At 43.0% G+C, this 12836-nt stretch overlaps 1 protein-coding gene across 2 annotated transcripts in view; it reads left to right on the forward strand.

The window, feature by feature from the left end:
- Positions 1–12836, forward strand: part of COPG2 (COPI coat complex subunit gamma 2) — a 23970-nt gene continuing 11134 nt past the window's right edge. The window contains exons 1-13 of one of the 2 annotated variants that reach the window (XM_065838530.2): positions 1–107; positions 2304–2356; positions 2916–2996; positions 3482–3553; positions 4677–4756; positions 5596–5671; positions 6100–6192; positions 7288–7374; positions 8350–8507; positions 9722–9855; positions 10568–10635; positions 11138–11326; positions 12174–12269. In XM_065838530.2, the coding sequence (XP_065694602.1) occupies positions 71–107; positions 2304–2356; positions 2916–2996; positions 3482–3553; positions 4677–4756; positions 5596–5671; positions 6100–6192; positions 7288–7374; positions 8350–8507; positions 9722–9855; positions 10568–10635; positions 11138–11326; positions 12174–12269 (1224 nt within the window). In that variant the 5' untranslated portion in view covers positions 1–70. Of the gene's footprint in view, positions 108–241; positions 786–2303; positions 2357–2915; positions 2997–3481; positions 3554–4676; positions 4757–5595; positions 5672–6099; positions 6193–7287; positions 7375–8349; positions 8508–9721; positions 9856–10567; positions 10636–11137; positions 11327–12173; positions 12270–12836 lie in introns of those variants that run through there. The other variant, XM_071803558.1, reaches the window with a different exon arrangement.

The following is a 12836-nucleotide window of genomic DNA, read 5'->3' on the forward strand; positions in this document are numbered from 1 at the left end:
GGCAGGGAGGCGGGTCTTCCGGCGGGAGCGCTTCGGCTCCAAGGGAAGCGGGGGGGCGACCGGCGTCGACATGATTAAGAAGTTTGACAAGAAGGACGAGGAGTCCGGTACGGGGCTGGCGGCGGCGGGGAGGGAGCGGGGGGCCAGCTCAGGGGCGGGTGTGGCGGCAGCGTCGTGAGGGGGAGCGAGCGTTAGGCCGCCCGGCGCGGCCTGTACCGGCTGCAGAGGGGACAGGGGAGGAGCGGCCGCTGAGGGGAGCGGCGGGAAAAGCCGCTGAGAGAGGAGTCCCCGCCTGCTGCTCCTTGTCCCGGGCTCCCCCAGAGCGTCCCCTGGCCCTTCAGGATGGTCCGTGGGCTGCAGGGCCCGGGGGTGGGAAGCGGTTCCTCGCCGCCCTGCGGGCCGCAGCGAGCGGGCTTTTCCCACCCTTTCCGTGAGGAGATAAAGCTACTGGAGAGTGTCCAGAAGAGGCTGCGAAGCTGGTCGAGTGTTTGGAGAGGAAGAGATATGAGGAACGGCTGAAGTCACTGAGTTTGTTCAGCCTGGAGAAGAGAAGACTGAGAGGAGAGCTCGTGGCGGCTGCAGCTTCCTCACAAAGGGAGGAGGAGGAACAGACACCCAACTCTTTAGTGACCAACGACGGAACCCGAGGGAATGGCAGGAAGATGTGCCAGGGGAGGGTCAGGTTGGACATAGGAAAAGGTTCTTCACCCAGAGGGTGCTGGACACTGGAGCTGGACAAGAAGAGACTGAGGGGTGACTCATTCATGGGGATCAATATGGAAAGGGTAAGTGTCAGGAGGATGGAGCCAGGCTCTTCTCGGTGACAATCAATGATAGGACAAGGGGCATTGGGTTCAAACTGGAACACAGGAGATTCTGCTTAAATTTGAGAAGAAACTTCTTCATGATGAGGGTGGCAGAGCCTGGCCCAGGCTGCCCAGGGAGGTTGTGGAGTCTCCTCTGCAGACATTCAAACCCGCCTGGACACCTTCCTGTGGAACCTCAGCTGGGTGTTCCTGCTCCGGTGGGGGGGATTGCACTGGATGAGCTTTCCAGGGCCCTTCAACCCCTGACATTCTGGGATTCTGTGTCACGGCCCCAAACTTGATAGTGTTCAAGAAGAGGCTGGACAACATCCTCAGACACATGGTGTGAATTTTGGGGTGTCCTGTGCAGGGACAGGAGTTGGACTTGCTCATCTTTGTGGGTCCTTTCCAGCTCAGAGCTCTATGAGAAATGGTGCTTGCTGAGCTTGATTGAGTTCTGCACCTCAGCCCTTTAATGGGGCAGAAGTTGTCCCCACACCTTGTGGTTCAGACTCTGTCAGGAGCAGTCGTGTTCAAGTGCCTGCCAGGAAAAAATAAACATCATATCAAGCATAGATGTGGTGAATGAAGCCATCACCTGCACAGCTTTGCTCCACAGAATCGTCTGGAAATTAAGCTCGGGTTGCCTGTAGTAACTGATGCCGTCTTGAATTTTCTGTTGCTGTTCATATATGCCCAGCTGGGTTGGGTTTCATTTCATTCTCAGTCTCCTTTTGCTTGGGATGTGAGAACTGAAGGATGAATGAACAGAAAATGAAAAATAATTGCTGGAGGAAGAGGATCAGAAGCTGTAGTGAGGGTTTTACATGTATATAATGGGAGCTCTGAGGCAATTTCACTGTGAATGTGGATTCAAAGGCTCATATCTCTGTGCCACTGACAGAGAAGCATCACCTCCAATAATAAATTCCTCTCAACAGCTGAATCTGGCTGTTAAAAAGCTGAGAAGTACAGTATGGAGATAGTTTAGTGTGAACGATTTTGTGATATACAGCAGCCAGACTTTTTGGAGTTTGCCGAGTAGCCCATTTGAGTGGTTTATTGATTGATATATTTCTATTTCAGGTGCTGAGCAGCAGCTTTGTCTTAATGTGTTCAGTGTGTTCTGTGCCTAAAGGAATGAAAATAGGGGCACTATGAAAAAAAAGTGTAAACAGTTTTATGTGAAGGAAGGATTAAGGCAAATTTACTACTAAATACCTTTCTTCTTCCTCCTCTTCCAGCTATGTTGAAAGTTGCCCCCCCCCCCCCCCCCCCCGTCTTTTTTTCCCCTGTAACTCTGAATATGCACCTTAAGAAAGCAGATTCAAAGCTGTTGGATGCAGAACATGTGTTATTCCAAAAGGAATGTTGCTGTAGCATTGAGGTGTTTTTTGTAAAGTTTAGGGGCTATTCTTGCATGTTTCATTTTAATTTTGTGTGTGTGTGTGTGAAAAATGCATTTACTGCACTGCAAAGGTCTCTTTTCTTCCTCAGGTAGCGGCTCTAATCCCTTCCAGCATTTGGAGAAGAGTGCTGTGCTTCAGGAGGTATGAATAATCATAGTATCATACTGTTTACTTCTCTTTTTCTTTGGTATTAGCAGTTTAAGGAAGTTTTACAGTGCGATGTGAATGGCTGAATTAATAAAGTGTATGTAAATTAAGTGCACATGAAATTACTCTCTGAGGGCGTTACGTGTAATTAGGATCTTCCTGCTTCTCTTTGTGTACTCCAAGGATTATTGCAAGTGGTGAGGTGAACATGCGCTTAAATAACGGTGAATTTTGGTGAGTGCAAAGAGTTATAAGTAGGAACTTAATAATTTCAATTTTGTGTTCCTACAGCCTAGTTCTAAGTAGTGTTTGGGGAATAATTGAGTTATGCTTTTGGTTTTGAAGTATTTTTCCTAGGTGTCCTTTGTGCAGGTTGCTCCCCTCCAGCAAACTGAGCATGCATGAGCTGAATGACAGGAATTTGTTCTCTGAAACACATTTTTAAAGTGAAAAAAATAAGATACCTAGTTGGAAACAAATTACATGTTATGGTAAAACAGAAATTATTATTGTTGGATTACACTGTAATACAGTATTTATGCTGTGTTTGTAGGCACGTATCTTTAATGAGACCCCTATAAATCCACGGAGATGCCTGCACATCCTTACCAAGATCCTTTACTTGCTGAACCAGGTAACTCTTACCAGTTCTTCCCAGCCGGAATGAACATTCCTGACACTGATTTCTGAAAACTTTCAATGTGAAAGTCATTTTATACCTCTTCCCATCAGACTTGGGAAGCAGCTTTTAAAGAGATAAGAAATGGAGTATTTTTGTTGTCGTATTAAGTTTTCCCTTCCAAATTTGCTGCTAAGGTTTGTGTCACTGAAGCTTTTAAGGCTTTTTCTTTTCTGAGTGCCAAGTGAGAGCTGCTGGCTGGTCTGTGTTCACTGTGCAATTAAAGAGACGCTTGTGTTTGAAAACTAAATAACATAAGCCAGTAGATGATGAATTGGAACACGTCTTTTTGTTTAGGGAGAAATTGGAAGGCAATATTTAACATAGAGTTGTGATCAATTAGAAAAAGATTCTTCATGTGTGAGTAGGAATTTTAAGTGGGGGCTGAAAGGTGCATAATGACGGTGGTTTTTCTCTCGCTTCTTTTATGTTGTTTTCAGGGTGAGCACTTTGGAACCACTGAAGCCACAGAAGCTTTTTTTGCAATGACCCGATTATTTCAGTCGAATGATGTAAGTGCCAAGTATTTACCACGGGCTGCCTCCCTCCTTTTGTCTGAATTTGCAGGAATTACAAAACAGTTGGATATTGGGATGTGGGAGGCAAATACCTCAGAGAACAAGCTCTGCAAAGTACTTGCTGAAGGCAATTCATGGTTTGGAAACAAATGACTGGATAATAACACATGGTTACTTCTGCACGTAGTTTTCAGTGTTGTTTTTTTTTCTGAGTTGAATTACTGTTGTAAAGATTGTGAATAATGACAGCAAGCCTTGATATACAAATCAGTATCATTTTATGACTGTTTCTTACACTTGCAAATAATCCCCATCTGCTTAAATCAAAACAGAATGTGAAAGTTACCTGTAGATCAAATGCTGCTATTTCCAAGAACAGCTTGCTCTGTTCATGAATTAGAGCGGAGTTAAGGGCTGAGAACATCCAGAAAATGCTGGATTAAACTTTGGACTTTCGCTAATGTAAAGTCCTCTGATCTCTTTTGCAAATAGTGTAGGAACTCTGAAACTTGTACTTCATGCGATGAATCTCACTGATTTTTTGTTACAAATGAACCGGAATTTCAGATGTTTAGAGATGTGGCTGGGGAAAGTCGCACGTGTTGACTATTTAAAAATGGAATGAAAATTTCAAGAGTATGGAGTGTTTGGGGCTTTTCTCATATCCACATTTTATAAAGTAGGGTTTTTTTTAAAATGGAAATTTGTCATTTGCTTCCAGAGGATAAAAGTACCAGTGCTTTTTGCATATTTCTGTTTCTCTTCTACAATAATGAATAGATCAGAGGAATTTGTTTTAAAAGCTTTTAACTGATTGTGAGGCTTCTGCATACAGACAAGATGTATCACTTTCATAATTAATATATAGATTTTTTCAAATATGTCTTTTTAGTCATATCATTTTATAAGATATATATCTCTTGCTCTTTTCCTGGTTTGATTGGTAAGTCTGTTACCCATTTATCCAACATTGTTTTACTTATGAACTTATGACTTTGTATAGATGTGGGGAAGAGACTATTCTTTTTAAAAGTTTCTTTAACTTTTAAAACTTTTAGGAAGTGTTTATTCATAATTGCTGTTGGGTTTGATCGTTTTCTGCAATACACTTTTACAGCAAACCCTTAGAAGAATGTGTTACCTCACCATCAAAGAGATGGCCAATATTTCTGAGGACGTCATCATTGTCACAAGCAGGTAGTAGAACCTACGGAAAACAATATTGGAGCTCTGAAATGAGTGGCTGCATCTTAATGTGTTTGTTGTTGCTGTTTGTTTTCTGGAATTATGCGTGGATATACCAAGGGAAAACAAATTGCTCTGTGAAATGGATGATTTGTCACCATACAAAATGTTAATTTCTTCCTACTGTGTTATTAAGCTTTTCTAAAAAAGGAGGCTTGCCTGCGGTTTATCAATCGGTTACTACTTTGTTTTCCTGTTGTTTGTTTTATGTTTTGGGTTTTGGTGTTTGGTTTTTTGTTATTGTTGTTTGGTTTGTTTTTAATTATAGGTGATTATTGATGGGTTTGTGACTATCAAGGCTTTGACTTGTGTTTCACTTCACTGTCACAGAGCAAAGCTCAGTTCAGTCCGCCAACTGAACTGTCAATATTTTTTACTATACAATAGACATTGCAGTTGTTTCCAGAGCAAAAGTTGCATATGCTAAGTGATTGTTTTATTTTATATTTTTTTAAGCTATTCAACAAACTAAAATTTGCTTATTATTGAAGCAAAAATTGTATGCGGTAGAAAGAACAACCACACAAGGAAGGAAAATTGCTGAGTTAAATAAACCAAGCCTATGGCAAAGCAATGCTACAGACTATACATTTTGTAATAGTCTGCATTTCTACAGCATCTGTTAATAAATTTTAAATAGCTAATTATTAACAAGTTGTTTCTAGCCCGTGCTAGAGCTTTGCGGTTATGTGGTAACAGCTTGAAGAGCAGCTAAATGAGGGGAATGTCACAAAAGGACTGAGATGTTGCAATATTAAGACATATTAACAAGGTGACTTTGATTGTTTTAGTCTGACCAAAGACATGACGGGGAAGGAAGACGTCTACCGAGGCCCGGCCATCCGAGCGCTCTGCAGGATCACCGATGTAAGTACAGATCACACCGCTGTCCTTAGAGAGCTGACGAGCGCATTTAAACTAGAAGAACGACTCTCTTGCCGGGTGTGTTCTCCTAGTAGTAATGGCACTGCTGCTTTAGGGAGGAGCGCTCGGAACCCTCTGCAAGTGTGAGGAACTCTGGAGCTGTCGCATTGTAAACATGGAGTTAGAAGGCAGGAGCTTTGGAGCTCTAGTTTCTGATCTGAGATGGCTTTGCTGTAAACTTCATGTCACTGAACCTTCAGGACTGAGCAGCTGATACTTGTGTCTCCCTTGCAGAACGATGTGTTTTCAGAATTAGCTCAAGACTTTTTTTCTGAGGGCCTTTTGGATATGTGGCCCATATGTTTTTGCCTTATGCTGCTTTTCTGCTCTGCCTCCAGAGTTATCAACGCTTTTCATTTGCCCTTTCCTAGGGTACGATGTTACAAGCCATTGAGCGATACATGAAACAAGCCATCGTGGACAAAGTCCCCAGTGTGTCCAGTTCTGCACTGGTGTCTTCCCTCGTAAGTAAAGCAGCAGATGACTGTAAATCTGTGCGTTGTGTTGTGGCTGGAAGGCTGGTCTGCTGCATGTATAGCTTTGCTTGCCCTTTCTTTTGTTATTTCTTCATCCTTGATGTGACTCTTCTTTATCTCCTCACTGGAAAATAAAAAGTAATACCGGTGGACTTTGCTTTCTTTGAAGCAGACTTTGTGTTCTCAAACTCCTTCCTTAATCTGTTGTTTTAGAGTATAACAATTGTAATAATTTTTAAGTGCAAAGTGCTCAGTCATCTCTGCAGTTAATGTAGAACATTAATTTCTCTGGGGAGGGGCTTTGTCTGCTTTGGAAAGTCAAGCATGCCAATGACGGGAAAGCGCTTATCAGTTTGAGAGTAAGAAACCTGTTCTGTGCTGTGGGAGAGTTAATGACTGTGACAGAATGTATGGGTTCTATAGCAGGCAATAAAAGCAGTCTGCGTTGTGCTCTGCAAAAAGCAAATCCATTCAATTGCTGCCCTGATAAGGCTGCAATTCAAGATTATTTTTGCTAGTATGTAGCAGGAGAGCAAGATGAAGAAAGTCAGTGTTTTTCTCTCATTTGTTAAGAGAAAAGGCTGGAAAATACCTTGTTAGGTTAGTATTTTACTTAAAGAGGAGAATACAAGTGCAAACATGGTAGTCTGAGACTGAAATGTGAGGAAAAAAACGGTTTATAGGTGCATAGGATAAAGAATCTGTCTGCATTGGTAAATGGGGAAGGCAGAGCAGGAGATGAGAGGTCCAGCTGATGGAGTAGAGCCTGTGTGAGGGTGCAAACAAAGCTGAATTAATATTGACAACCAAAGCCCTCCTGCTGGCCTAACCATAGGCAGGTGAATTGTCCTGATATTGTTTTCAGCCCTGCTTGAACATAAAACCTCTCTGAGTTACTTTTCTCTTTACTGAAACAAATGTGTCCGTATAAATGACGTATTTGGGACTTATTCCTTGTTACCTGTAGTATGCAGCAAAGCCATAGATTGTGCCCAAGTCTTTAAACTTAAAAACTGATAACAAGGCTCATGTTCACTGTGCTTTGACTGTTCGTCTGCAGTCTCAATTTGTGGTTTCTTCCAGCACATGATGAAGATCAGTTATGATGTAGTCAAACGGTGGATCAACGAAGCACAAGAAGCAGCTTCTAGTGACAACGTCATGGTGCAGGTACATTAGAGCATGATTGACCCAGGAAGCTCTTAACCTTAGAAAAGTAACTGGTTTTCCTTTTTCACTTTCCTTTTAAAAACAAGAATTGTGATGTGAGGGAAATGACGTAATTGTTTCAAAAAATCACAAGTTTCTTCGTGATTCCATTGCAAGATTCTTAATTAAGAGCTGCCTGTTTCGTGCAAACCCTTTCCCCACCAACCTTCTGGTTGCTGGGATGTCCCTGGCTGTTTCACAGCAGTTTTTGCAGAAGGGCTTTGATTCTGTTTCCAAAAAGCTGAAGAAATGGTCTCACTGCCTCCCAGAACCACCAGCATCTCTTGTCTTGGCCTTCATAAAACTTGCAAGTTGCTGCAGGTCTGCAGAGATGAGGCCGAATATCAGTAAGATGTCCATGTTAGCAAAATCTCTGCACAAATGTTCCAAACAGCTGTGGAAATGAAAGTTATTATGTAAATTCAACCAGTGTTACAGATCAGAAATGAGACTGGAAAATCAGCTTTGTTCTTGCCCAATTAGCAGCCTCATTAAGCCTTACTGTGAATCAGTCTTATGGCAAAAGAACCCAAATCAATTTGGCAAGTGACTAGAGATGTTCAATTTCGCTTTCACCATAAATGTCTCAAGTTTTGTAAGGTCAGTTGTCGTTTAAAGTCCTTGGGGTATCTTGGATGTTGAGTGTATGAGAAATGCAAGCGTCATTGTGCAGTATAATTTGATAAGGTGAAGCCTTTGAAGTTGCGACATTTAATGTGGGGAGAAAAGAGAATAAACTAACTTCACGGCTCTTTTGAGCCTCAGAAATATGTTGAGACTGTCTTGTGGAAGACAGGAAAGGGAAAAAATTACTACAGATCTTTGTAACTTGTCAGTAAACCTGGAGCATTTGAGGTGAGAAGGTATTTCTGCTAGAAAGTGCCTTTCCCAGCTGCAACGTACTCAATACCTGCCCATCTCTTTCCGATTTCCTAGTATCATGCTTTGGGGCTGCTCTATCACCTTAGAAAAAACGATCGCCTTGCGGTTTCCAAGATGTTGAATAAGTTCACTAAATCTGGACTGAAATCCCAGTTCGCGTACTGCATGCTGATCCGAATTGCAAGCAAACTCCTGAAGGAATCTGAAGAGGGGTAAGAGCATGTGAATTACAAAACTAATTAGAAGGAGGGTGGTCAGTAGTTCGAGAGAGGTTCTCCTTCCCCTCTACTCTGCCCTGGGGAGACCACACCTGGAATATTGTGTCCAGTTGTGGCCCCTCAGCTCCAGAAGGACAGGGAACTGCTGGAGAGAGTCCAGTGCAGGGCAACAAAGATGCTGAAGAGAGAGGAGCATCTCCCGTGTGAGGAAAGGCTGAGGGAGCTGGGGCTCTGGAGCTGGAGAAGAGGAGACTGAGGGGGGACTCATTCATGTTTACAGATATATAAAGGGTGAGTGTCAGGAGGATCGAGCCAGGCTCTTCTTGGTGACAACCAATGATAGGACAAGGGGCAATGGGTTCAAACTGGAACACAAAAGGTTCCAATTAAATTTGAGAAGAAACTTCTTCATGGTGAGGATGCCAAAGCCTGGCCCAGGCTGCCCAGGGAGGTTGTGGAGTCTCCTTCTCTGCAGACATTCAAACCCGCCTGGACACCTTCCTGTGGAACCTCAGCTGGGTGTTCCTGCTCCATGGGGGGATTGCACTGGATGAGCTTTCCAGGTCCCTTCCAATCCTTGACATTTTGGGATTGTGTGTAATTACAATTTGAAGTAAATATTAGCTAGGAAATTCACTCTCTTTTTTTTTTTTTAATATAGTCTGTGGAAATCTACACACAAACAGAGAGAACTGTAGCGTTAAAAATAAAAGCAGGTAGAAGCTGAATGCTGGACTGAACTGAGTGGTGGTACGTGTGGCAGTTGTGTGGTGGGGTTTGGAGTTTTGTTTTGGCACCACCACCAAAATTTGGCTGAGAGTAGGATTAAAAACTGCAGAATAAGCTTTGGAGAGGTTTTGTACTTCGTCCAGTTAGATGTATTTCAAATGCAATAAGGATCTATCTGTGTTGTGGGGATATAAAGAAAATAATCTCTTTTATTCTGATCTCAAGCTAGTGGAGGAGGGTATAGATACCCAAGAAAAGAATTTCATCAGGAGGTTAATTTATCAGTGGCAATTTTTGTTAGTGATGCGTGATAGCTGATTAATAATAAAATATGTGTTTCTAGAGTGCAGCAGTTCTAGCTTGAAGAAGATAATTTAAAGATGAATAGAAAATAAATACCAAGTTTAGAGCTCAGGTGTGAGTTGAGGAATATGACGGTAATTCGGCACCGTGCTGTGAAATATCTTCTGGTTTTGTAGCCATGAAAGTCCGCTGTTTGACTTCATCGAGAGCTGTCTGCGGAATAAACACGAAATGGTTATTTACGAAGCTGCTTCTGCCATCATCCATCTCCCAAACTGCACAGCCAGGGAACTGGCGCCCGCTGTTTCAGGTTGGTCATGAAATCCTTTGTGCCGCTGATGAAGCTGTAAGAAAGGGTGGTAGAACACATCAGTACATTACAACTAAAATCCTGAACTCAAAACCTGAATTTTCTGATTTTTTTTTTTTTCTTTTTATTCCCCAAGTTAGGTGACTTCTAGATCCCAAGCACATTGATCCCTTTTCCCCTATTTCATCTAGAGCTTTAGCAAATGGGCACAAGAGGTGACACAGGGTGATACTTGACTTCTTCCAGCTGCAGGAAATTGGGGTGGGAGGGAAGGTAGAGGAGAACTTGAAAGCACAAACATGCCAGAGATGGCTACACAAACCACCTATTATTGATATAAGATTAAAAACAAGAGGTTATTTTTAACTTGCTTGTGAAGCTAGTGATAAATTATATATAGAACTGCACGTAGTTGGATGTGGATACATGAGATTTTCCTCTGCAGCCTTTCTTTGAAAGGGACCATGCTTGGTGTTCTCCTGTGGTAAATTTTGACTAAACTATTGGCATCTCTAAATATCCAAGTGCTGGCACAGGGTGATTCCCCTCTCCTCCTTTGATCTGGTTGTCAGGGCTCCCACCTTCTTCTCCCCACGCATAAGTGGTGCTTAGAGTTGCAGTACTGGGAACCTGTATTCATTAAATAGTCTCTACACTGTAACGTTTTACTGTGAGTTATTTCTCTTGATTATTATTTTCTTTCTATTTTTAGTGCTGCAGCTCTTCTGTAGTTCTCCCAAACCCGTCTTGAGATACGCAGCTGTACGGACCCTTAATAAAGTGAGTGCTTCCAAAACCTTCTAAACAAACGTAAATCTCTGGGCATCAGAGGAAGCCAGACTTCAGTGCCTAAAGTAGAGCAGCTGCTTTTGTGATAACTGTATTTGGAAATACTCTGTGTTGGAGAATGGGCTTTTCCAGGCCAAATTTCTTGCTGTGGCAGAAGTCTTTTCGGTGCTTGAGCTGCGTTTGCTCATTTCTGGACCACAGGGCTATAACGAGCTGTAGCCGGATAACTAGTGAGCTTCCAGCTGTGAGGAAGCAGAGTCCCAGTTATTTAATACTGAAAAAAAGTGTGAATAGAACGTGTGTGAAGGAAATGACGTTCTGATTTTGCAGTTTCACGCTGCAGCAGAAGCAGCTTGTGACTGACAAACCCATGAGCTGTAACTTAAAAGAATTGATTTGAAATGCTGAAACAAAAGGGGCTTTAATCCTGTCAAAAGCTTTGAATTATAGGATGTTATTCCTCCCGTATAATTTGGAATCGCGTTCTTTACAGGTGGCCATGAAGCATCCGTCTGCGGTCACCGCTTGCAACCTGGACCTGGAAAACCTCATCACCGACTCCAACCGCAGCATTGCGACCCTCGCCATCACCACGCTGCTGAAGACGGGCAGCGAGAGCAGTGTAGACAGGCTCATGAAACAGATCTCTTCCTTCGTGTCAGAGATATCGGATGAGTTTAAGGTGTGGCATTGGAGGCCTCTGCTCTTTCCAGCTGCAGGTTTTTCTCCCATTCTTGTTTTTATGAAGCTTTTCCGGTTTGTTGATCCATTGGTGACTTAGAGCAAAGCCGACCTGAAATTCAGAAGGTGCAGTCCCCTGCTTTAAACTTAAATATACTGTGTCATTTCCTCCCACTGCTCCAAGGAAGGAAAAATGTCTTTTGGTGGATTCCTGGCTCCTGTGCAGTATCCTGCAGAAACTTGTGCTGCCTTCTGGTTGCCTCTATGGAGAGAAAGTGGGATTTAAACAGTTCTAACCGAGTCTATATCACTTCAGTCTGGTGCATCATTAGGAAATAGTGTGAACTGTAAATTTCTACCTCATTTGTTGAGTTTAGTCACTATGAACTCAAATAATAACTTGGTTAAGGGTGGTAGTTCACTTGTGCTCATCCCTTTTACACCATAGAGTTGCCTTGAGTGTGTCTACAAAGTCATCGTCTGGTTGTGTAGAGTGGTCTTAAGTTCTTGTTTTGATGAGAAAAGGAAATAAGTATTAGACAAGTTTAAAATTGCAAAGAGTTTTAATGGCAAAATGTAACTAGTTAAGTTAGAATTAGGTCAGGATTATCACTTGGCAAAGGAAGCGAGGGGAAGCCTTTGAATTAAGATAGTCCCTCCTAAATTACAGTCCCTGTAGCAGCTTGAGGTCATTAACACACCCATGCTGAGAGTCCACCACCTGATTTTTATCCGTCTTGTACGTGAATTCAATCTATCAAGGTGACAACTCGAGATAGCGAGAAGCTTGTATTTTTTAATAGAAAAATCAATGCACACGACTCACGTTCTTGTCTGTTGTTTTGCAGGTAGTGGTAGTACAGGCCATCAGCGCTTTGTGCCAGAAGTACCCTCGGAAACACAGCGTCATGATGACCTTCCTCTCCAATATGCTCAGGGATGATGTATGTATGAAGCTGTCTTTGTGTAGTTATGAGCAGGTAGCTCTGACAGATAGTGTGAAATGTCTCTTCTGTCTTGTGTCAGGGTGTACACAGCAATCATAGAATCATTTTGGTTGGAAAAGACCCTTAAGATCATTGAGTCCAACCGTTAACCCACCCCATGTCCCTGAGAACGTAATTTATGTCTTTTAAACCACTCCAGGGATGGTGACTCCAGCACTGCCCTGGGCAGCCTGTTCCAATGCCCCACAGCCCTTTGGGGAAGAAATTGCTCCCAAGATCCAACCTCAACCTCCCCTGGTTCAGCTTGAGGCTGTTTCTTTGTGTCCCTGTCTCCCCTCAGCTCCTGTTTTCCAGCTGAACCCCCCAGGTCCCTCAGCCGCTCCCATCACACTTGTGCTCCAGCCCCTTCCCCAGCTCCATTCCCTTCTTTCACCTCGCTCCAGCACCTCAAGGCCTTTCTTGGTGTGAGTTGCACCTTTTTGGGTCGGGAGGAGCTTGGAAGACCCCATTAACTCATCCAGCACGCTTTCTCTTTATGTGCAAATGCTTCTTTTTCTCAATGGA

This window comes from Patagioenas fasciata, chromosome 1 (genome assembly GCF_037038585.1).
Source record: "Patagioenas fasciata isolate bPatFas1 chromosome 1, bPatFas1.hap1, whole genome shotgun sequence".
Taxonomy (NCBI): Eukaryota; Metazoa; Chordata; class Aves; order Columbiformes; family Columbidae; genus Patagioenas; species Patagioenas fasciata.